At 55.4% G+C, this 24,998-nt stretch overlaps 1 protein-coding gene across 1 annotated transcript in view; it reads left to right on the forward strand.

Annotated features, from left to right (window-relative positions):
* Window positions 1-401: 401 nt before the first annotated feature.
* Window positions 402-24,998, forward strand: part of LOC139254474 (FYVE, RhoGEF and PH domain-containing protein 4-like) — a gene marked incomplete at its 5' end in the record, with an annotated part of 197,890 nt that continues 173,293 nt past the window's right edge. The window contains 3 exons of the mRNA XM_070873695.1: window positions 402-494; window positions 573-652; window positions 1,427-1,457. Coding sequence (XP_070729796.1) covers window positions 402-494; window positions 573-652; window positions 1,427-1,457 — 204 coding nt within the window. The remainder of the gene's footprint in view (window positions 495-572; window positions 653-1,426; window positions 1,458-24,998) is intronic.

The following is a 24,998-nucleotide window of genomic DNA, read 5'->3' on the forward strand; positions in this document are numbered from 1 at the left end:
TCTCTCCCCCCCCCTCCCTCCCTCGCTCTCCCCCCCTCGCTCGCTCTCTCCCCCCCCCTCCCTCCCTCGCTCTCTCTCCCCCCCCTCGCTCGCTCTCTCCCCCCCCCTCCCTCCCTCGCTCGCTCCCCCCCCCTCCCTCGCTCGCTCTCTCCCCCCCCCTCCCTCGCTCGCTCTCTCTCTCTCTTCCCCCTCTCGCTCACTCTCTCTCTCTCTTCCCCCCTCTCGCTCACTCTCTCTCTCTTCCCCCCTCTCGCTCACTCTCTCTCTCTCCCCCCATCTCTCGCTCTCTTTCTCTCTCCCCCCCTCTCGCTCACTCTCTCCCCCCCCATCTCTCTCCCCCCATCTCTCCTCTCTCTCTCCCCCACTACCCCCCCCTCTCACTGTTCTCTGTTGTATTACAGTTGACCAACATGTTGCTGTGCTGCTCTCCAAGACTGAGCCTGGGAGGCCCGCGATTCACCGTTCGCTGGAAGCTGCTCACGGACTCCATGCAGGTTGTTGGTGTTTGCTCAGAGAATCCTTCAGCTGCCGTGTGGGGAGCCCGTCTCTGACCGACTCCCCTTGCTTTACAGGTCAAGGAGATGAATGATGCCGAGGGTCGAAACTGCTTCCTGGTGTCAGGCAAGCAGCGATCATTGGAACTACAGGCCAGGTAGGGGCAGCCTCTGCAAATACCACATAACAATCCCCCTTCCCCCCCCCCCCCCCCCGGATGTGGTACAGGCTGGGTGTGGGGAGGTGTTGGAGCGAGGTCAGGGACCTGAGACTGAATGTGCGGGGGGGGGGGGGGGGTGAGGGGGAGCGGCGTCTCCCTCCCTCCCTCTGGGGGAGTGGGTTTGCGGATGGTGTCAGTGTTTAACGCAGTGGATAACAGCGGTTATTGCAATAATCGGGGGTCACCCCACAGTGCCCGGGCTGTGTAGAGAAACCCGCTCCGCACTGGGCGTCCCATCATATCACCAATCTCAGAGTCTCCCCCACCCAAAGTCTCTGGGTGGTTGGCGGCGCACTGTGGGCAATATTGGACTTAATGCGGGCCATCTCATTCCCTGACCGTGAATACTGGGACCACATCCCCGCTGTGCCCCCACCCTAGACCCGCTGCCCACCCACCCCCAAACACCTAGTGTGTGTGTGTGTGTCACCGCTTCCCCCCCCCCCCCCCCGCCTTCCCCTTGCTGTGCCCCTTAGCTGCCAGCAGCCCTGTGGCTTCTATCCTACCAGTACTGCCACAGCTGCTAGGTGGAATGGATGAATGGATTTGTTAACACCAGCACTGGCTGATGTCTTGGCTCTGGGACACTGATCTGTGCGTGCGCGTGTGTGTGCCTGCGAGTGCCTGTGTGTGAGTGTGAATGTGAGTGTGTAAGCTTCTCTCTATCATGGGTTAATAAATCCGATGTCTTGCGATCCTCTCCCTTCACAGATCCCAGGAGGAGATGGACGGCTGGATCCAGGTATGTGAGCAATGGTTTCAGTTACCATGACGAACAATGACCCAACAATATTTGGACTTCAAAACAGTTGACTTTTTAAAAACCAAAACTAATTTTTCTTCGACAGAACACAATCCCAAACTATAGGGTCCCGGGACACACTTCCCAAACTATAGGGTCCCCGAGACATACTCCTCAAACTATAGGGTCCTAGGACACACTCCCCAAACTATAGGGTCCCAGGACACACTCCCCAAACTATAGGGTCCCCGAGACACCCTCCCCAAACTATAGGGTCCCCGAGACACACTACCCAAACTATAGGGTGCCGGGACACACTCCCCAAACTATAGGGTCTCGGGACACACTCCCCAAACTATAGGGTCCCAGGACACACTCCCCAAACTATGGGGTCCCTGAGACAGACTCCCCAAACTATAGGGTCCCGGAGACACCCTCCCCAAACTATTGGGTCCCCGAGACACACTCCCCAAACTATAGGGTCCCGGAGACAGACTCCCCAAACTATAGGGTCCCCGGGACACACTCCCCAAACTATAGGGTCCTGGGACAGACTCCCCAAACTATAGGGTTCCGGAGACAGACTCCCCAAACTATGGGGTCCTGGGACACACTCCCCAAACCATAGGGTGCCAGAGCCAGACTCCCCAAACAATAGGGTCCCCGGGACAAACTCCCCAAACTATAGGCTCCCCGAGACACACTCCCCAAACTATACGGTCCCAGGACACGCTTCCAAAATTATAGGGTCCCTGAGACACACTCCCCAAACTACAGGGTCCCCGAGACAGACACTCCAAACTATAGGGTCCCTGAGACACACTCCTCAAACTATAGGGTCCCGGGACAGACTCCCCAAACTACAGGGTGCCCGGGACAGACTCCCCACACTATAGGGTCCCCGAGACACACTCCTCAAACTCTAGGGTCCTGGGACACACTCCCCAAACTATAGGGTCCCCGAGACAGACTCCCCAAACTGTAGGGTCCCGGAGACAGACTCCCCAAACTATAGGGTCTCGGATCACACTCCCCAAACTATAGGGTCCCAGGACACACTCCCCAAACTATAGGGTCCTGGGACACACTCCCCAAACTATAGGGTCCCGGAGACAGACTCCCCAATCTAAAGGGTCCCCGAGACACACTCCTCAAACTATAGGGTCCTGGGACACATTCCAAAAACGATAGGGTCCCCGAGACAGACTCCCCAAACTATAGGGTCCCCGAGACAGACTCCCCAAACTAAAGGGTCCCCGAGATACACTCCTCAAATTATAGGGTCCTGGGACACATTCCAAAAACTATCGGGTCCCCGAGACAGACTCCCCAAACTATAGGGTCCCGGAGACACACTCCTCAAGCTATAGGGTCCTGGGACACACTCCCCAAACTATAGGGTCCTGAGACACACTTCCAAAATTATAGGGTCCCTGAGACACACTCCCCAAACTACAGCGTCCCCGAGACTGACTCCCCAAACTATACGGTCCCCGAGACAGACTCCGCAAACTACAGGGTCCCCGGGACAGACTCCCCAAACTACAGGGTCCCCGGGACAGACTCCCCAAACTATAGGGTCCCTGAGACACACTCCTCAAACTCTAGGGTCCTGGGACACACTCCCCAAACTATAGGGTCCCCGAGACAGACTCCCCAAACTGAAGGGTCCCCGAGATACATTCCTCAAACTATAGGGTCCTGGGACACATTCCAAAAACTATAGGGTCCCCGAGACAGACTCCCCAAACTATAGGGTCCCCGAGACACACTCCTCAAGCTATAGGGTCCTGGGACACACTCCCCAAACAAGAGGTTCCTGGGACACATTCCCCAAACTATAGGGTCCCGGAGACAGACTCCCCAAACTATAGGGTCCCGGGACACACTCCCCAAACTATAGGGTCCCGGGACACACTCCACAAACTATAGGGTCCCCGAGACATACTCCTCAAACTATAGGGTCCTAGGACACACTCCCCAAACTATAGGGTCCCAGGACACACTCCCCAAACTATAGGGTCCCCGAGACACCCTCCCCAAACTATAGGGTCCCCGAGACACACTACCCAAACTATAGGGTGCCGGGACACACTCCCCAAACTATAGGGTCTCGGGACACACTCCCCAAACTATAGGGTCCCAGGACACACTCCCCAAACTATAGGGTCCTGGGACACACTCCCCAAACTATAGGGTCCCGGAGACAGACTCCCCAATCTAAAGGGTCCCCGAGACACACTCCTCAAACTATAGGGTCCTGGGACACATTCCAAAAACTATACGGTCCCCGAGACAGACTCCCCAAACTATAGGGTCCCCGAGACAGACTCCCCAAACTAAAGGGTCCCCGAGATACACTCCTCAAACTATAGTGTCCTGGGACACATTCCAAAAACTATAGGGTCCCCGAGACAGACTCCCCAAACTATAGGGTCCCGGAGACACACTCCTCAAGCTATAGGGTCCTGGGACACACTCCCCAAACTATAGGGTCCTGTGACACATTCCCCAAACTATAGGGTCCCGGAGACAGACTCCCCAAACTATAGGGTCCCGGGACACACTCCCCAAACTATAGGGTCCTGGAACAGACTCCCCAAACTATAGGGTTCCGGAGACAGACTCCCCAAACTATGTGGTCCCCGGGACACACTCACCAAACCATAGGGTGCCAGAGACAGACTCCCCAAACAATAGGGTCCCCGGGACAAACTCCCCAAACTATAGGCTCCCCGAGACACACTCCCCAAACTATACGGTCCCAGGACACACTTCCAAAATTATAGGGTCCCTGAGACACACTCCCCAAACTACAGGGTCCCCGAGACAGACTCCCCAAACTATAGGGTCCCGGGACAGACTCCCCAAACTACAGGGTCCCCGGGACAGACTCCCCAAACTATAGGGTCCCCGAAACAGACTCCCCAAACTATAGGGTCCTGGGACAGACTCCCCAAACTATAGGGTCCGCGAGACAGACTCCCCAAACTATAGGGTCCCCGGGACAAACATCCCAAACTATAGGGTCCTGGGACACACTCCCCAAACTATAGGGTCCCGGGACACACTTCGCAAACTTTTGGGTCCCGGGACACACTCCCGAAACTATAGTGTCACGGAGACAGACTCCCCAAACTATAGGGTCCCCGAGACACACTCCCCAAACTATAGGGTCCCCGGGACACACTCCCCAAACTATAGGGTCCCCGAGACACACTCCCCAAACTATAGGGTTCCCGGGACACACTCCCCAAACTATAGGGTCCCGGGACACACTCCCCAAACTATCGGGTCCCGAGACACACTCCCCAAACTATAGGGTCCCCGAGACACACTCCCCAAACTATAGCGTCCCCGGGACACACTCCCCAAACTATACGGTCCCCGAGACACACTCCCCAAACTATAGGGTTCCCGGGACACACTCCTCAAACTGTACGGTCTCAGGACACAATTCCCAAATTATAGGGTCCCTGAGACACACTCCCCAAACTATAGGGTCCCGGGACACAATCCCCAAACTATATAGTCCCAGGACACACTCGCCAAACTATAGGGTCCCGAGACACACTCCCCAAACTATAGGGTCCCCGAAACAGACTCCCCAAACTATAGCGTCCTGGGACAGACTCCCCAAACTATAGGGTCCCGGAGACAGACCCCCCAAACTATAGGGTCCCCGGGACAAACATCCCAAACTATAGGGTCCTGGGACACACTCCCCAAACTATAGGGTCCCGGGACACACTTCCCAAACTTTTGGGTCCCGGGATACACTCCCGAAACGAAAGTGTCATGGAGACAGACTCCCCAAACTATAGGGTCCCCGAGACACACTCCCCAAACTATAGGGTTCCCGGGACACACTCCCCAAACTATAGGGTCCCGGGACACACTCCCCAAACTATCGGGTCCCGAGACACACTCCCCAAACTATAGGGTCCCAGGACACATTCCCCAAACTCTCGCGTCCCCGAGACAGACTCCCCAAACTATAGGGTCCCCGAGACACCCTCCCCAAACTATAGGGTCCCCGGGACACAATCCCCAAACTGTAGGGTCCCCGAGACACACTTCCCAAACTATAGGGTCCGAGGGACACACTCCCCAAACTTTTGGGTCCCCGAGACACACTCCCCAAACTATAAGGTCCCCGGGACACACTCCCCAAACTATAGGGTCCCCGAGACACACTCCCCAAACTATAGGGTTCCCGGGACACACTCCCCAAACTATACGGTCCCAGGACACACTCCCCAAACTATACGGTCCTAGGACACACTTCCCAAACTATAGGGTCCCCGGGACACACTCCCCAAACTATAGGGTCCCCGAGACACACTCCCCAAACTATAGGGTTCCCGGGACACACTCCTCAAACTGTACGGTCTCAGGACACAATTCCCAAATTATAGGGTCCCTGAGACACACTCCCCAAACTATAGGGTCCCGGGACACAATCCCCAAACTATACAGTCCCAGGACACACTCGCCAAACTATAGGGTCCCGAGACACACTCCCCAAACTATAGGGTCCCCGAAACAGACTCCCCAAACTATAGCGTCCTGGGACAGACTCCCCAAACTATAGGGTCCCGGAAACAGACTCCCGAAACTATAGGGTCCCCGGGACAAACATCCCAAACTATAGGGTCCTGGGACACACTCCCCAAACTATAGGGTCCCGGGACACACTTCCCAAACTTTTGGGTCCCGGGATACACTCCCGAAACTTTTGTGTCATGGAGACAGACTCCCCAAACTATAGGGTCCCCGAGACACACTCCCCAAACTATAGGGTCCCCGGGACACACTCCCCAAACTATAGGGTCCCCGAGACACACTCCCCAAACTATAGGGTTCCCGGGACACACTCCCCAAACTATAGGGTCCCGGGACACACTCCCCAAACTATCGGGTCCCGAGACACACTCCCCAAACTATAGGGTCCCCGAGACACACTCCCCAAACTATAGCGTCCCCGGGACACACTCCCCAAACTATACGGTCCCCGAGACACACTCCCCAAACTATAGGGTTCCCGGGACACACTCCTCAAACTGTACGGTCTCAGGACACAATTCCCAAATTATAGGGTCCCTGAGACACACTCCCCAAACTATAGGGTCCCGGGACACAATCCCCAAACTATACAGTCCCAGGACACACTCGCCAAACTATAGGGTCCCGAGACACACTCCCCAAACTATAGGGTCCCCGAAACAGACTCCCCAAACTATAGCGTCCTGGGACAGACTCCCCAAACTATAGGGTCCCGGAGACAGACTCCCCAAACTATAGGGTCCCCGGGACAAACATCCCAAACTATAGGGTCCTGGGACACACTCCCCAAACTATAGGGTCCCGGGACACACTTCCCAAACTTTTGGGTCCCGGGATACACTCCCGAAACTATAGTGTCATGGAGACAGACTCCCCAAACTATAGGGTCCCCGAGACACACTCCCCAAACTATAGGGTTCCCGGGACACACTCCCCAAACTATAGGGTCCCGGGACACACTCCTCAAACTATCGGGTCCCGAGACACACTCCCCAAACTATAGGGTCCCAGGACACATTCCCCAAACTCTCGCGTCCCCGAGACAGACTCCCCAAACTATAGGGTCCCCGAGACACCCTCCCCAAACTATAGGGTCCCCGGGACACAATCCCCAAACTGTAGGGTCCCCGAGACACACTTCCCAAACTATAGGGTCCGAGGGACACACTCCCCAAACTTTTGGGTCCCCGAGACACACTCCCCAAACTATAAGGTCCCCGGAACACACTCCCCAAACTATAGGGTCCCCGAGACACACTCCCCAAACTATAGGGTTCCTGGGACACACTCCCCAAACTATACGGTCCCAGGACACACTCCCCAAACTATAGGGTCCCCGAAACAGACTCCCCAAACTATAGGGTCCTGGGACAGACTACCCAAACTATAGGGTCCCGGAGACAGACTCCCCAAACTATAGGGTCCCCGGGACAAACATCCCAAACTATAGGGTCCTGGGACACACTCCCCAAACTATAGGGTGCCGGGACACACTCCCCAAACTATAGGGTCCCGGGACACACTCCCGAAACTATAGTGTCACGGAGACAGACTCCCCAAACTATAAGGTCCCCGGGACACACTCCCCAAACTATAGGGTCCCCGAGACACACTCCCCAAACTATAGGGTACCCGGGACACACTCCCCAAACTATACGGTCCCAGGACACACTCCCCAAACTATAGGGTCCCCGAAACAGACTCCCCAAACTATAGGGTCCTGGGACAGACTACCCAAACTATAGGGTGCCGGAGACAGACTCCCCAAACTATAGGGTCCCCGGGACAAACATCCCAAACTATAGGGTCCTGGGACACACTCCCCAAACTATAGGGTCCCGGGACACACTCCCCAAACTATAGGGTCCCGGGACACACTCCCGAGACGATAGTGTCACGGAGACAGACACCCCAAACTATAGGGTCCCGGGACACACTCCCCAAACTATAGGGTCCCCGGGACACACTCTCCAAACTATAGGGTCCTGGGACACACTCCCCAAACTATAGGGTCCCAGGACACACTCCCCAAACTATAGGATCCCCGAGACACACTCCCTAAACTATAGGCTCCCCGAGACACACTCCCCAAACTATACGGTCCCAGGACACACTTCCCAAACTATAGGGTCCCCGGGACACACTCCCCAAACTATAGGGTCCCCGAGACACACTCCCCAAACTATAGGGTTCCCGGGACACACTCCTCAAACTGTACGGTCTCAGGACACAATTCCCAAATTATAGGGTCCCTGAGACACACTCCCCAAACTATAGGGTCCCGGGACACAATCCCCAAATTATACAGTCCCAGGACACACTCGCCAAACTATAGGGTCCCGAGACACACTCCCCAAACTATAGGGTCCCCGAAACAGACTCCCCAAACTATAGCGTCCTGGGACAGACTCCCCAAACTAGAGGGTCCCGGGAACAGACTCCCGAAACTATAGGGTCCCCGGGACAAACATCCCAAACTATAGGGTCCTGGGACACACTCCCCAAACTATAGGGTCCCGGGACACACTTCCCAAACTTTTGGGTCCCGCGATACACTCCCGAAACTATAGTGTCATGGAGACAGACTCCCCAAACTATAGGGTCCCCGAGACACACTCCCCAAACTATAGGGTCCCCGGGACACACTCCCCAAACTATAGGGTCCCCGAGACACACTCCCCAAACTATAGGGTTCCCGGGACACACTCCCCAAACTATAGGGTCCCGGGACACACTCCCCAAACTATCGGGTCCCGAGACACACTCCCCAAACTATCGGGTCCCGAGACACACTCCCCAAACTATAGGGTCCCCGAGACACACTCCCCAAACTATAGCGTCCCCGGGACACACTCCCCAAACTATACGGTCCCCGAGACACACTCCCCAAACTATAGGGTTCCCGGGACACACTCCCCAAACTATAGGGTCCCGGGACACACTCCCCAAACTATCGGGTCCCGAGACACACTCCCCAAACTATAGGGTCCCCGAGACACACTCCCCAAACTATAGCGTCCCCGGGACACACTCCCCAAACTATACGGTCCCCGAGACACACTCCCCAAACTATAGGGTTCCCGGGACACACTCCTCAAACTGTACGGTCTCAGGACACAATTCCCAAATTATAGGGTCCCTGAGACACACTCCCCAAACTATAGGGTCCCGGGACACAATCCCCAAACTATACAGTCCCAGGACACACTCGCCAAACTATAGGGTACCGAGACACACTCCCCAAACTATAGGGTCCCCGAAACAGACTCCCCAAACTATAGCGTCCTGGGACAGACTCCCCAAACTATAGGGTCCCGGAGACAGACTCCCCAAACTATAGGGTCCCCGGGACAAACATCCCAAACTATAGGGTCCTGGGACACACTCCCCAAACTATAGGGTCCCGGGACACACTTCCCAAACTTTTGGGTCCCGGGATACACTCCCGAAACTATAGTGTCATGGAGACAGACTCCCCAAACTATAGGGTCCCCGAGACACACTCCCCAAACTATAGGGTTCCCGGGACACACTCCCCAAACTATAGGGTCCCGGGACACACTCCCCAAACTATCGGGTCCCGAGACACACTCCCCAAACTATAGGGTCCCAGGACACATTCCCCAAACTCTCGCGTCCCCGAGACAGACTCCCCAAACTATAGGGTCCCCGAGACACCCTCCCCAAACTATAGGGTCCCTGGGACACAATCCCCAAACTGTAGGGTCCCCGAGACACACTTCCCAAACTATAGGGTCCGAGGGACACACTCCCCAAACTTTTGGGTCCCCGAGACACACTCCCCAAACTATAAGGTCCCCGGAACACACTCCCCAAACTATAGGGTCCCCGAGACACACTCCCCAAACTATAGGGTTCCCGGGACACACTCCCCAAACTATACGGTCCCAGGACACACTCCCCAAACTATAGGGTCCCCGAAACAGACTCCCCAAACTATAGGGTCCTGGGACAGACTACCCAAACTATAGGGTCCCGGAGACAGACTCCCCAAACTATAGGGTCCCCGGGACAAACATCCCAAACTATAGGGTCCTGGGACACACTCCCCAAACTATAGGGTGCCGGGACACACTCCCCAAACTATAGGGTCCCGGGACACACTCCCGAAACTATAGTGTCATGGAGACAGACTCCCCAAACTATAAGGTCCCCGGGACACACTCCCCAAACTATAGGGTCCCCGAGACACACTCCCCAAACTATAGGGTACCCGGGACACACTCCCTAAACTATACGGTCCCAGGACACACTCCCCAAACTATAGGGTCCCCGAAACAGACTCCCCAAACTATAGGGTCCTGGGACAGACTACCCAAACTATAGGGTGCCGGAGACAGACTCCCCAAACTATAGGGTCCCCGGGACAAACATCCCAAACTATAGGGTCCTGGGACACACTCCCCAAACTATAGGGTCCCGGGACACACTCCCCAAACTATAGGGTCCCGGGACACACTCCCGAGACGATAGTGTCACGGAGACAGACACCCCAAACTATAGGGTCCCGGGACACACTCCCCAAACTATAGGGTCCCCGGGACACACTCTCCAAACTATAGGGTCCTGGGACACACTCCCCAAACTATAGGGTCCCAGGACACACTCCCCAAACTATAGGATCCCCGAGACACACTCCCCAAACTATAGGCTCCCCGAGACACACTCCCCAAACTATACGGTCCCAGGACACACTTCCCAAACTATAGGGTCCCCGGGACACACTCCCCAAACTATAGGGTCCCCGAGACACACTCCCCAAACTATAGGGTTCCCGGGACACACTCCTCAAACTGTACGGTCTCAGGACACAATTCCCAAATTATAGGGTCCCTGAGACACACTCCCCAAACTAGAGGGTCCCGGGACACAATCCCCAAATTATACAGTCCCAGGACACACTCGCCAAACTATAGGGTCCCGAGACACACTCCCCAAACTATAGGGTCCTCGAAACAGACTCCCCAAACTATAGCGTCCTGGGACAGACTCCCCAAACTATAGGGTCCCGGGAACAGACTCCCGAAACTATAGGGTCCCCGGGACAAACATCCCAAACTATAGGGTCCTGGGACACACTCCCGAAACTATAGTGTCATGGAGACAGACTCCCCAAACTATAGGGTCCCCGAGACACACTCCCCAAACTATAGGGTCCCCGGGACACACTCCCCAAACTATAGGGTCCCCGAGACACACTCCCCAAACTATAGGGTTCCCGGGACACACTCCCCAAACTATAGGGTCCCGGGACACACTCCCCAAACTATCGGGTCCCGAGACACACTCCCCAAACTATAGGGTCCCCGAGACACACTCCCCAAACTATAGCGTCCCCGGGACACACTCCCCAAACTATACGGTCCCCGAGACACACTCCCCAAACTATAGGGTTCCCGGGACACACTCCTCAAACTGTACGGTCTCAGGACACAATTCCCAAATTATAGGGTCCCTGAGACACACTCCCCAAACTATAGGGTCCCCGAGACACACTCCCCAAACTATAGGGTTCCCGGGACACACTCCTCAAACTGTACGGTCTCAGGACACAATTCCCAAATTATAGGGTCCCTGAGACACACTCCCCAAACTATAGGGTCCCGGGACACAATCCCCAAATTATACAGTCCCAGGACACACTCGCCAAACTATAGGGTCCCGAGACACACTCCCCAAACTATAGGGTCCCCGAAACAGACTCCCCAAACTATAGCGTCCTGGGACAGACTCCCCAAACTAGAGGGTCCCGGGAACAGACTCCCGAAACTATAGGGTCCCCGGGACAAACATCCCAAACTATAGGGTCCTGGGACACACTCCCCAAACTATAGGGTCCCGGGACACACTTCCCAAACTTTTGGGTCCCGCGATACACTCCCGAAACTATAGTGTCATGGAGACAGACTCCCCAAACTATAGGGTCCCCGAGACACACTCCCCAAACTATAGGGTCCCCGGGACACACTCCCCAAACTATAGGGTCCCCGAGACACACTCCCCAAACTATAGGGTTCCCGGGACACACTCCCCAAACTATAGGGTCCCGGGACACACTCCCCAAACTATCGGGTCCCGAGACACACTCCCCAAACTATCGGGTCCCGAGACACACTCCCCAAACTATAGGGTCCCCGAGACACACTCCCCAAACTATAGCGTCCCCGGGACACACTCCCCAAACTATACGGTCCCCGAGACACACTCCCCAAACTATAGGGTTCCCGGGACACACTCCCCAAACTATAGGGTCCCGGGACACACTCCCCAAACTATCGGGTCCCGAGACACACTCCCCAAACTATAGGGTCCCCGAGACACACTCCCCAAACTATAGCGTCCCCGGGACACACTCCCCAAACTATACGGTCCCCGAGACACACTCCCCAAACTATAGGGTTCCCGGGACACACTCCTCAAACTGTACGGTCTCAGGACACAATTCCCAAATTATAGGGTCCCTGAGACACACTCCCCAAACTATAGGGTCCCGGGACACAATCCCCAAACTATACAGTCCCAGGACACACTCGCCAAACTATAGGGTACCGAGACACACTCCCCAAACTATAGGGTCCCCGAAACAGACTCCCCAAACTATAGCGTCCTGGGACAGACTCCCCAAACTATAGGGTCCCGGAGACAGACTCCCCAAACTATAGGGTCCCCGGGACAAACATCCCAAACTATAGGGTCCTGGGACACACTCCCCAAACTATAGGGTCCCGGGACACACTTCCCAAACTTTTGGGTCCCGGGATACACTCCCGAAACTATAGTGTCATGGAGACAGACTCCCCAAACTATAGGGTCCCCGAGACACACTCCCCAAACTATAGGGTTCCCGGGACACACTCCCCAAACTATAGGGTCCCGGGACACACTCCCCAAACTATCGGGTCCCGAGACACACTCCCCAAACTATAGGGTCCCAGGACACATTCCCCAAACTCTCGCGTCCCCGAGACAGACTCCCCAAACTATAGGGTCCCCGAGACACCCTCCCCAAACTATAGGGTCCCTGGGACACAATCCCCAAACTGTAGGGTCCCCGAGACACACTTCCCAAACTATAGGGTCCGAGGGACACACTCCCCAAACTTTTGGGTCCCCGAGACACACTCCCCAAACTATAAGGTCCCCGGAACACACTCCCCAAACTATAGGGTCCCCGAGACACACTCCCCAAACTATAGGGTTCCCGGGACACACTCCCCAAACTATACGGTCCCAGGACACACTCCCCAAACTATAGGGTCCCCGAAACAGACTCCCCAAACTATAGGGTCCTGGGACAGACTACCCAAACTATAGGGTCCCGGAGACAGACTCCCCAAACTATAGGGTCCCCGGGACAAACATCCCAAACTATAGGGTCCTGGGACACACTCCCCAAACTATAGGGTGCCGGGACACACTCCCCAAACTATAGGGTCCCGGGACACACTCCCGAAACTATAGTGTCATGGAGACAGACTCCCCAAACTATAAGGTCCCCGGGACACACTCCCCAAACTATAGGGTCCCCGAGACACACTCCCCAAACTATAGGGTACCCGGGACACACTCCCTAAACTATACGGTCCCAGGACACACTCCCCAAACTATAGGGTCCCCGAAACAGACTCCCCAAACTATAGGGTCCTGGGACAGACTACCCAAACTATAGGGTGCCGGAGACAGACTCCCCAAACTATAGGGTCCCCGGGACAAACATCCCAAACTATAGGGTCCTGGGACACACTCCCCAAACTATAGGGTCCCGGGACACACTCCCCAAACTATAGGGTCCCGGGACACACTCCCGAGACGATAGTGTCACGGAGACAGACACCCCAAACTATAGGGTCCCGGGACACACTCCCCAAACTATAGGGTCCCCGGGACACACTCTCCAAACTATAGGGTCCTGGGACACACTCCCCAAACTATAGGGTCCCAGGACACACTCCCCAAACTATAGGATCCCCGAGACACACTCCCCAAACTATAGGCTCCCCGAGACACACTCCCCAAACTATACGGTCCCAGGACACACTTCCCAAACTATAGGGTCCCCGGGACACACTCCCCAAACTATAGGGTCCCCGAGACACACTCCCCAAACTATAGGGTTCCCGGGACACACTCCTCAAACTGTACGGTCTCAGGACACAATTCCCAAATTATAGGGTCCCTGAGACACACTCCCCAAACTATAGGGTCCCGGGACACAATCCCCAAATTATACAGTCCCAGGACACACTCGCCAAACTATAGGGTCCCGAGACACACTCCCCAAACTATAGGGTCCTCGAAACAGACTCCCCAAACTATAGCGTCCTGGGACAGACTCCCCAAACTATAGGGTCCCGGGAACAGACTCCCGAAACTATAGGGTCCCCGGGACAAACATCCCAAACTATAGGGTCCTGGGACACACTCCCCAAACTATAGGGTCCCGGGACACACTTCCCAAACTTTTGGGTCCCGCGATACACTCCCGAAACTATAGTGTCATGGAGACAGACTCCCCAAACTATAGGGTCCCCGAGACACACTCCCCAAACTATAGGGTCCCCGGGACACACTCCCCAAACTATAGGGTCCCCGAGACACACTCCCCAAACTATAGGGTTCCCGGGACACACTCCCCAAACTATAGGGTCCCGGGACACACTCCCCAAACTATCGGGTCCCGAGACACACTCCCCAAACTATAGGGTCCCCGAGACACACTCCCCAAACTATAGCGTCCCCGGGACACACTCCCCAAACTATACGGTCCCCGAGACACACTCCCCAAACTATAGGGTTCCCGGGACACACTCCTCAAACTGTACGGTCTCAGGACACAATTCCCAAATTATAGGGTCCCTGAGACACACTCCCCAAACTATAGGGTCCTGGGACAGACTACCCAAACTATAGGGTCCCGGAGACAGACTCCCCAAACTATAGGGTCCCCGGGACAAACATCCCAAACTATAGGGTCCTGGGACACACTCCCCAAACTATAGGGTGCCGGGACACACTCCCCAAACTATAGGGTCCCCGAGACACACTCCCCAAACTATAGGGTTCCCGGGACACACTCCTCAAACTGTTCGGTCTCAGGACACAATTCCCAAATTATAGGGTCCCTGAGACACACTCCCCAAACTATAGGGTCCCGGGACACAATCCCCAAACTATGCAGTCCCAGGACACACTCGCCAAACTATAGGGTCCCGAGACACACTCCCCAAACTATAGGGTCCCCGAAACAGACTCCCCAAACTATAGCGTCCTGGGACAGACTCCCCAAACTATCGGGTCCCGGAGACAGACTCCCCAAACTATAGGGTCCCCGGGACAAACATCCCAAACTATAGGGTCCTGGGACACACTCCCCAAACTATAGGGTCCCGGGACACACTTCCCAAACTTTTGGGTCCCGGGATACACTCCCGAAACAATAGTGTCATGGAGACAGACTCCCCAAACTATAGGGTCCCCGAGACACACTCCCCAAACTATAGGGTCCCCTGGACACACTCCCCAAACTATAGGGTCCCCGAGACACACTCCCCAAACTATAGGGTTCCCGGGACACACTCCCCAAACTATAGGGTCCCGGGACACACTCCCCAAACTATCGGGTCCCGAGACACACTCCCCAAACTATAGGGTCCCCGAGACACACTCCCCAAACTATAGCGTCCCCGGGACACACTCCCCAAACTATACGGTCCCCGAGACACACTCCCCAAACTATAGGGTTCCCGGGACACACTCCTCAAACTGTACGGTCTCAGGACACAATTCCCAAATTATAGGGTCCCTGAGACACACTCCCCAAACTATAGGGTCCTGGGACAGACTACCCAAACTATAGGGTCCCGGAGACAGACTCCCCAAACTATAGGGTCCCCGGGACAAACATCCCAAACTATAGGGTCCTGGGACACACTCCCCAAACTATAGGGTGCCGGGACACACTCCCCAAACTATAGGGTCCCCGAGACACACTCCCCAAACTATAGGGTTCCCGGGACACACTCCTCAAACTGTACGGTCTCAGGACACAATTCCCAAATTATAGGGTCCCTGAGACACACTCCCCAAACTATAGGGTCCTGGGACAGACTACCCAAACTATAGGGTCCCGGAGACAGACTCCCCAAACTATAGGGTCCCCGGGACAAACATCCCAAACTATAGGGTCCTGGGACACACTCCCCAAACTATAGGGTCCCGGGACACACTTCCCAAACTTTTGGGTCCCGGGATACACTCCTGAAACAATAGTGTCATGGAGACAGACTCCCCAAACTATAGGGTCCCCGAGACACACTCCCCAAACTATAGGGTCCCCTGGACACACTCCCCAAACTATAGGGTCCCCGAGACACACTCCCCAAACTATAGGGTTCCCGGGACACACTCCCCAAACTATAGGGTCCCGGGACACACTCCCCAAACTATCGGGTCCCGAGACACACTCCCCAAACTATAGGGTCCCCGAGACACACTCCCCAAACTATAGCGTCCCCGGGACACACTCCCCAAACTATACGGTCCCCGAGACACACTCCCCAAACTATAGGGTTCCCGGGACACACTCCTCAAACTGTACGGTCTCAGGACACAATTCCCAAATTATAGGGTCCCTGAGACACACTCCCCAAACTATAGGGTCCTGGGACAGACTACCCAAACTATAGGGTCCCGGAGACAGACTCCCCAAACTATAGGGTCCCCGGGACAAACATCCCAAACTATAGGGTCCTGGGACACACTCCCCAAACTATAGGGTGCCGAGACACACTCCCCAAACTATAGGGTCCCGGGACACAATCCCCAAACTATACAGTCCCAGGACACACTCGCCAAACTATAGGGTCCCGAGACACACTCCCCAAACTATAGGGTCCCCGAAACAGACTCCCCAAACTATAGCGTCCTGGGACAGACTCCCCAAACTATAGGGTCCCGGAGACAGACTCCCCAAACTATAGGGTCCCCGGGACAAACATCCCAAACTATAGGGTCCTGGGACACACTCCCCAAACTATAGGGTCCCGGGACACACTTCCCAAACTTTTGGGTCCCGGGATACACTCCCGAAACTATAGGGTCCCAGGACACATTCCCCAAACTCTCGCGTCCCCGAGACAGACTCCCCAAACTATAGGGTCCCCGAGACACCCTCCCCAAACTATAGGGTCCCCGGGACACAATCCCCAAACTGTAGGATCCCCGAGACACACTCCCCAAACTATAGGGTCCCCGAAACAGACTCCCCAAACTATAGCGTCCTGGGACAGACTCCCCAAACTATAGGGTCCCGGAGACAGACTCCCCAAACTATAGGGTCCCCGGGACAAACATCCCAAACTATAGGGTCCTGGGACACACTCCCCAAACTATAGGGTCCCGGGACACACTCTCCAAACTATCGGGTCCCGAGACACACTCCCCAAACTATAGGGTCCCAGGACACATTCCCCAAACTCTCGCGTCCCCGAGACAGACTCCCCAAACTATAGGGTCCCCGAGACACCCTCCCCAAACTATAGGGTCCCCGGGACACAATCCCCAAACTGTAGGATCCCCGAGACACACTCCCCAAACTATAGGGTCCGAGGGACACACTCCCCAAACTTTTGGGTCCCCGAGACACACTCCCCAAACTATAAGGTCCCCGGGACACACTCCCCAAACTATAGGGTCCCCGAGACACACTCCCCAAACTATAGGGTTCCCGGGACACACTCCCCAAACTATACGGTCCCAGGACACACTCCCCAAACTATAGGGTCCCCGAAACAGACTCCCCAAACTATAGGGTCCTGGGACAGACTACCCAAACTATAGGGTCCCCGAGACACACTCCCCAAACTATAGCGTCCCCGGGACACACTCCCCAAACTATAGGGTCCCCGAGACACACTCCCCAAACTATAGGGTTCCCGGGACACACTCCTCAAACTGTTCGGTCTCAGGACACAATTCCCAAATTATAGGGTCGCTGAGACACACTCCCCAAACTATAGGGTCCCGGGACACAATCCCCAAACTATACAGTCCCAGGACACACTCGCCAAACTATAGGGTCCCGAGACACACTCCCCAAACTATAGGGTCCCCGAAACAGACTCCCCAAACTATAGCGTCCTGGGACAGACTCCCCAAACTATAGGGTCCCGGAGACAGACTCCCCAAACTATAGGGTCCCCGGGACAAACATCCCAAACTATAGGGTCCTGGGACACACTCCCCAAACTATAGGGTCCCGGGACACACTTCCCAAACTTTTGGGTCCCGGGATACACTCCCGAAACTATAGGGTCCCAGGACACATTCCCCAAACTCTCGCGTCCCCGAGACAGACTCCCCAAACTATAGGGTCCCCGAGACACCCTCCCCAAACTATAGGGTCCCCGGGACACACTCCCCAAACTATAGGCTCCCCGAGACACACTCCCCAAACTATAGGGTCCCCGAAACAGACTCCCCAAACTATCGGGTCCCGAGACACACTTCCCAAACTATAGGGTCCCAGGACACATTCCCCAAACTCTCGCGTCCCCGAGACAGACTCCCCAAACTATAGGGTCCCCGAGACACCCTCCCCAAACTATAGGGTCCCCGGGACACAATCCCCAAACTGTAGGATCCTGGAACACACTCCCCAAACTATAGGGTCCCGGGACACACTCCCCAAACTATCGGGTCCCGAGACACACTTCCCAAACTATAGGGTCCCAGGACACATTCCCCAAACTCTCGCGTCCCCGAGACAGACTCCCCAAACTATAGGGTCCCCGAGACACCCTCCCCAAACTATAGGGTCCCCGGGACACAATCCCCAAACTGTAGGATCCCCGAGACACACTCCCCAAACTATAGGGTCCGAGGGACACACTCCCCAAACTTTTGGGTCCCCGAGACACACTCCCCAAACTATAAGGTCCCCGGGACACACTCCCCAAACTATAGGGTCCCCGAGACACACTCCCCAAACTATAGGGTACCCGGGACACACTCCCCAAACTATACGGTCCCAGGACACACTCCCCAAACTATAGGGTCCCCGAAACAGACTCCCCAAACTATAGGGTCCTGGGACAGACTACCCAAACTATTGGGTGCCGGAGACACACTCCCCAAACTATAGGGTCCCCGGGACAAACATCCCAAACTATAGGGTCCTGGGACACACTCCCCAAACTATAGGGTCCCGGGACACACTCCCCAAACTATAGGGTCCCGGGACACACTCCCCAAACTATAGGGTCCCCGGGACACACTCTCCAAACTATAGGGTCCTGGGACACACTCCCCAAACTATAGGGTCCCAGGACACACTCCCCAAACTATAGGATCCCCGAGACACACTCCCCAAACTATAGGCTCCCCGAGACACACTCCCCAAACTATACGGTCCCAGGACACACTTCCCAAACTATAGGGTCCCCGGGACACACTCCCCAAACTATAGGGTCCCCGAGACACACTCCCCAAACTATAGGGTTCCCGGGACACACTCCTCAAACTGTACGGTCTCAGGACACAATTCCCAAATTATAGGGTCCCTGAGACACACTCCCCAAACTATAGGGTCCCGGGACACAATCCCCAAACTATACAGTCCCAGGACACACTCGCCAAACTATAGGGTCCCGAGACACACTCCCCAAACTATAGGGTCCCCGAAACAGACTCCCCAAACTATAGCGTCCTGGGACAGACTCCCCAAACTATAGGGTCCCGGAAACAGACTCCCGAAACTATAGGGTCCCCGGGACAAACATCCCAAACTATAGGGTCCTGGGACACACTCCCCAAACTATAGGGTCCCGGGACACACTTCCCAAACTTTTGGGTCCCGGGATACACTCCCAAAACTATAGTGTCATGGAGACAGACTCCCCAAACTATAGGGTCCCCGAGACACACTCCCCAAACTATAGGGTCCCCGGGACACACTCCCCAAACTATAGGGTCCCCGAGACACACTCCCCAAACTATAGGGTTCCCGGGACACACTCCCCAAACTATAGGGTCCCGGGACACACTCCCCAAACTATCGGGTCCCGAGACATACTCCCCAAACTATAGGGTCCCCGAGACACACTCCCCAAACTATAGCGTCCCCGGGACACACTCCCCAAACTATAGGGTCCCCGAGACACACTTCCCAAACTATAGGGTCCGAGGGACACACTCCCCAAACTTTTGGGTCCCCGAGACACACTCCCCAAACTATAAGGTCCCCGGGACACACTCCCCAAACTATAGGGTCCCCGAGACACACTCCCCAAACTATAGGGTTCCCGGGACACACTCCCCAAACTATAGTGTCACGGAGACAGACTCCCCAAACTATAAGGTCCCCGGGACACACTCCCCAAACTATAGGGTCCCCGAGACACACTCCCCAAACTATAGGGTACCCGGGACACACTCCCTAAACTATACGGTCCCAGGACACACTCCCCAAACTATAGGGTCCCCGAAACAGACTCCCCAAACTATAGGGTCCTGGGACAGACTACCCAAACTATAGGGTGCCGGAGACAGACTCCCCAAACTATAGGGTCCCCGGGACAAACATCCCAAACTATAGGGTCCTGGGACACACTCCCCAAACTATAGGGTCCCGGGACACACTCCCCAAACTATAGGGTCCCGGGACACACTCCCGAGACGATAGTGTCACGGAGACAGACACCCCAAACTATAGGGTCCCGGGACACACTCCCCAAACTATAGGGTCCCCGGGACACACTCTCCAAACTATAGGGTCCTGGGACACACTCCCCAAACTATAGGGTCCCAGGACACACTCCCCAAACTATAGGATCCCCGAGACACACTCCCCAAACTATAGGCTCCCCGAGACACACTCCCCAAACTATACGGTCCCAGGACACACTTCCCAAACTATAGGGTCCCCGGGACACACTCCCCAAACTATAGGGTCCCCGAGACACACTCCCCAAACTATAGGGTTCCCGGGACACACTCCTCAAACTGTACGGTCTCAGGACACAATTCCCAAATTATAGGGTCCCTGAGACACACTCCCCAAACTATAGGGTCCCGGGACACAATCCCCAAATTATACAGTCCCAGGACACACTCGCCAAACTATAGGGTCCCGAGACACACTCCCCAAACTATAGGGTCCTCGAAACAGACTCCCCAAACTATAGCGTCCTGGGACAGACTCCCCAAACTATAGGGTCCCGGGAACAGACTCCCGAAACTATAGGGTCCCCGGGACAAACATCCCAAACTATAGGGTCCTGGGACACACTCCCCAAACTATAGGGTCCCGGGACACACTTCCCAAACTTTTGGGTCCCGCGATACACTCCCGAAACTATAGTGTCATGGAGACAGACTCCCCAAACTATAGGGTCCCCGGGACACACTCCCCAAACTATAGGGTCCCCGAGACACACTCCCCAAACTATAGGGTTCCCGGGACACACTCCCCAAACTATAGGGTCCCGGGACACACTCCCCAAACTATCGGGTCCCGAGACACACTCCCCAAACTATAGGGTCCCCGAGACACACTCCCCAAACTATAGCGTCCCCGGGACACACTCCCCAAACTATAGGGTCCCGAGACACACTCCCCAAACTATAGGGTTCCCGGGACACACTCCTCAAACTGTACGGTCTCAGGACACAATTCCCAAATTATAGGGTCCCTGAGACACACTCCCCAAACTATAGGGTCCTGGGACAGACTACCCAAACTATAGGGTCCCGGAGACAGACTCCCCAAACTATAGGGTCCCCGGGACAAACATCCCAAACTATAGGGTCCTGGGACACACTCCCCAAACTATAGGGTGCCGGGACACACTCCCCAAACTATAGGGTCCCCGAGACACACTCCCCAAACTATAGGGTTCCCGGGACACACTCCTCAAACTGTTCGGTCTCAGGACACAATTCCCAAATTATAGGGTCCCTGAGACACACTCCCCAAACTATAGGGTCCCGGGACACAATCCCCAAACTATGCAGTCCCAGGACACACTCGCCAAACTATAGGGTCCCGAGACACACTCCCCAAACTATAGGGTCCCCGAAACAGACTCCCCAAACTATAGCGTCCTGGGACAGACTCACCAAACTATCGGGTCCCGGAGACAGACTCCCCAAACTATAGGGTCCCCGGGACAAACATCCCAAACTATAGGGTCCTGGGACACACTCCCCAAACTATAGGGTCCCGGGACACACTTCCCAAACTTTTGGGTCCCGGGATACACTCCCGAAACAATAGTGTCATGGAGACAGACTCCCCAAACTATAGGGTCCCCGAGACACACTCCCCAAACTATAGGGTCCCCTGGACACACTCCCCAAACTATAGGGTCCCCGAGACACACTCCCCAAACTATAGGGTTCCCGGGACACACTCCCCAAACTATAGGGTCCCGGGACACACTCCCCAAACTATCGGGTCCCGAGACACACTCCCCAAACTATAGGGTCCCCGAGACACACTCCCCAAACTATAGCGTCCCCGGGACACACTCCCCAAACTATACGGTCCCCGAGACACACTCCCCAAACTATAGGGTTCCCGGGACACACTCCTCAAACTGTACGGTCTCAGGACACAATTCCCAAATTATAGGGTCCCTGAGACACACTCCCCAAACTATAGGGTCCTGGGACAGACTACCCAAACTATAGGGTCCCGGAGACAGACTCCCCAAACTATAGGGTCCCCGGGACAAACATCCCAAACTATAGGGTCCTGGGACACACTCCCCAAACTATAGGGTGCCGGGACACACTCCCCAAACTATAGGGTCCCCGAGACACACTCCCCAAACTATAGGGTTCCCGGGACGCACTCCTCAAACTGTACGGTCTCAGGACACAATTCCCAAATTATAGGGTCCCTGAGACACACTCCCCAAACTATAGGGTCCTGGGACAGACTACCCAAACTATAGGGTCCCGGAGACAGACTCCCCAAACTATAGGGTCCCCGGGACAAACATCCCAAACTATAGGGTCCTGGGACACACTCCCCAAACTATAGGGTCCCGGGACACACTTCCCAAACTTTTGGGTCCCGGGATACACTCCCGAAACAATAGTGTCATGGAGACAGACTCCCCAAACTATAGGGTCCCCGAGACACACTCCCCAAACTATAGGGTCCCCTGGACACACTCCCCAAACTATAGGGTCCCCGAGACACACTCCCCAAACTATAGGGTTCCCGGGACACACTCCCCAAACTATAGGGTCCCGGGACACACTCCCCAAACTATCGGGTCCCGAGACACACTCCCCAAACTATAGGGTCCCCGAGACACACTCCCCAAACTATAGCGTCCCCGGGACACACTCCCCAAACTATACGGTCCCCGAGACACACTCCCCAAACTATAGGGTTCCCGGGACACACTCCTCAAACTGTACGGTCTCAGGACACAATTCCCAAATTATAGGGTCCCTGAGACACACTCCCCAAACTATAGGGTCCCGGGACACAATCCCCAAACTATACAGTCCCAGGACACACTCGCCAAACTATAGGGTCCCGAGACACACTCCCCAAACTATAGGGTCCCCGAAACAGACTCCCCAAACTATAGCGTCCTGGGACAGACTCCCCAAACTATAGGGTCCCGGAGACAGACTCCCCAAACTATAGGGTCCCCGGGACAAACATCCCAAACTATAGGGTCCTGGGACACACTCCCCAAACTATAGGGTCCCGGGACACACTTCCCAAACTTTTGGGTCCCGGGATACACTCCCGAAACTATAGGGTCCCAGGACACATTCCCCAAACTCTCGCGTCCCCGAGACAGACTCCCCAAACTATAGGGTCCCCGAGACACCCTCCCCAAACTATAGGGTCCCCGGGACACAATCCCCAAACTGTAGGATCCCCGAGACACACTCCCCAAACTATAGGGTCCCCGAAACAGACTCCCCAAACTATAGCGTCCTGGGACAGACTCCCCAAACTATAGGGTCCCGGAGACAGACTCCCCAAACTATAGGGTCCCCGGGATAAACATCCCAAACTATAGGGTCCTGGGACACACTCCCCAAACTATAGGGTCCCGGGACACACTCCCCAAACTATCGGGTCCCGAGACACACTCCCCAAACTATAGGGTCCCAGGACACACTCCCCAAACTATCGGGTCCCGAGACACACTCCCCAAACTATAGGGTCCCAGGACACATTCCCCAAACTCTCGCGTCCCCGAGACAGACTCCCCAAACTATAGGGTCCCCGAGACACCCTCCCCAAACTATAGGGTCCCCGGGACACAATCCCCAAACTGTAGGATCCCCGAGACACACTCCCCAAACTATAGGGTCCGAGGGACACACTCCCCAAACTTTTGGGTCCCCGGGACACACTCCCCAAACTATAGGGTCCCCGAGACACACTCCCCAAACTATAGGGTTCCCGGGACACACTCCCCAAACTATAGGGTCCCAGGACACACTCCCCAAACTATAGGGTCCCCGAAACAGACTCCCCAAACTATAGGGTCCTGGGACAGACTACCCAAACTATAGGGTCCCCGAGACACACTCCCCAAACTATAGCGTCCCCGGGACACACTCCCCAAACTATAGGGTCCCCGAGACACACTCCCCAAACTATAGGGTTCCCGGGACACACTCCTCAAACTGTTCGGTCTCAGGACACCATTCCCAAATTATAGAGTCGCTGAGACACACTCCCCAAACTATAGGGTCCCGGGACACAATCCCCAAACTATACAGTCCCAGGACACACTCGCCAAACTATAGGGTCCCGAGACACACTCCCCAAACTATAGGGTCCCCGAAACAGACTCCCCAAACTATAGCGTCCTGGGACAGACTCCCCAAACTATAGGGTCCCGGAGACAGACTCCCCAAACTATAGGGTCCCCGGGACAAACATCCCAAACTATAGGGTCCTGGGACACACTC

Source organism: Pristiophorus japonicus, unplaced genomic scaffold (genome assembly GCF_044704955.1).
Source record: "Pristiophorus japonicus isolate sPriJap1 unplaced genomic scaffold, sPriJap1.hap1 HAP1_SCAFFOLD_547, whole genome shotgun sequence".
Lineage (NCBI taxonomy): Eukaryota > Metazoa > Chordata > Chondrichthyes > Pristiophoridae > Pristiophorus > Pristiophorus japonicus.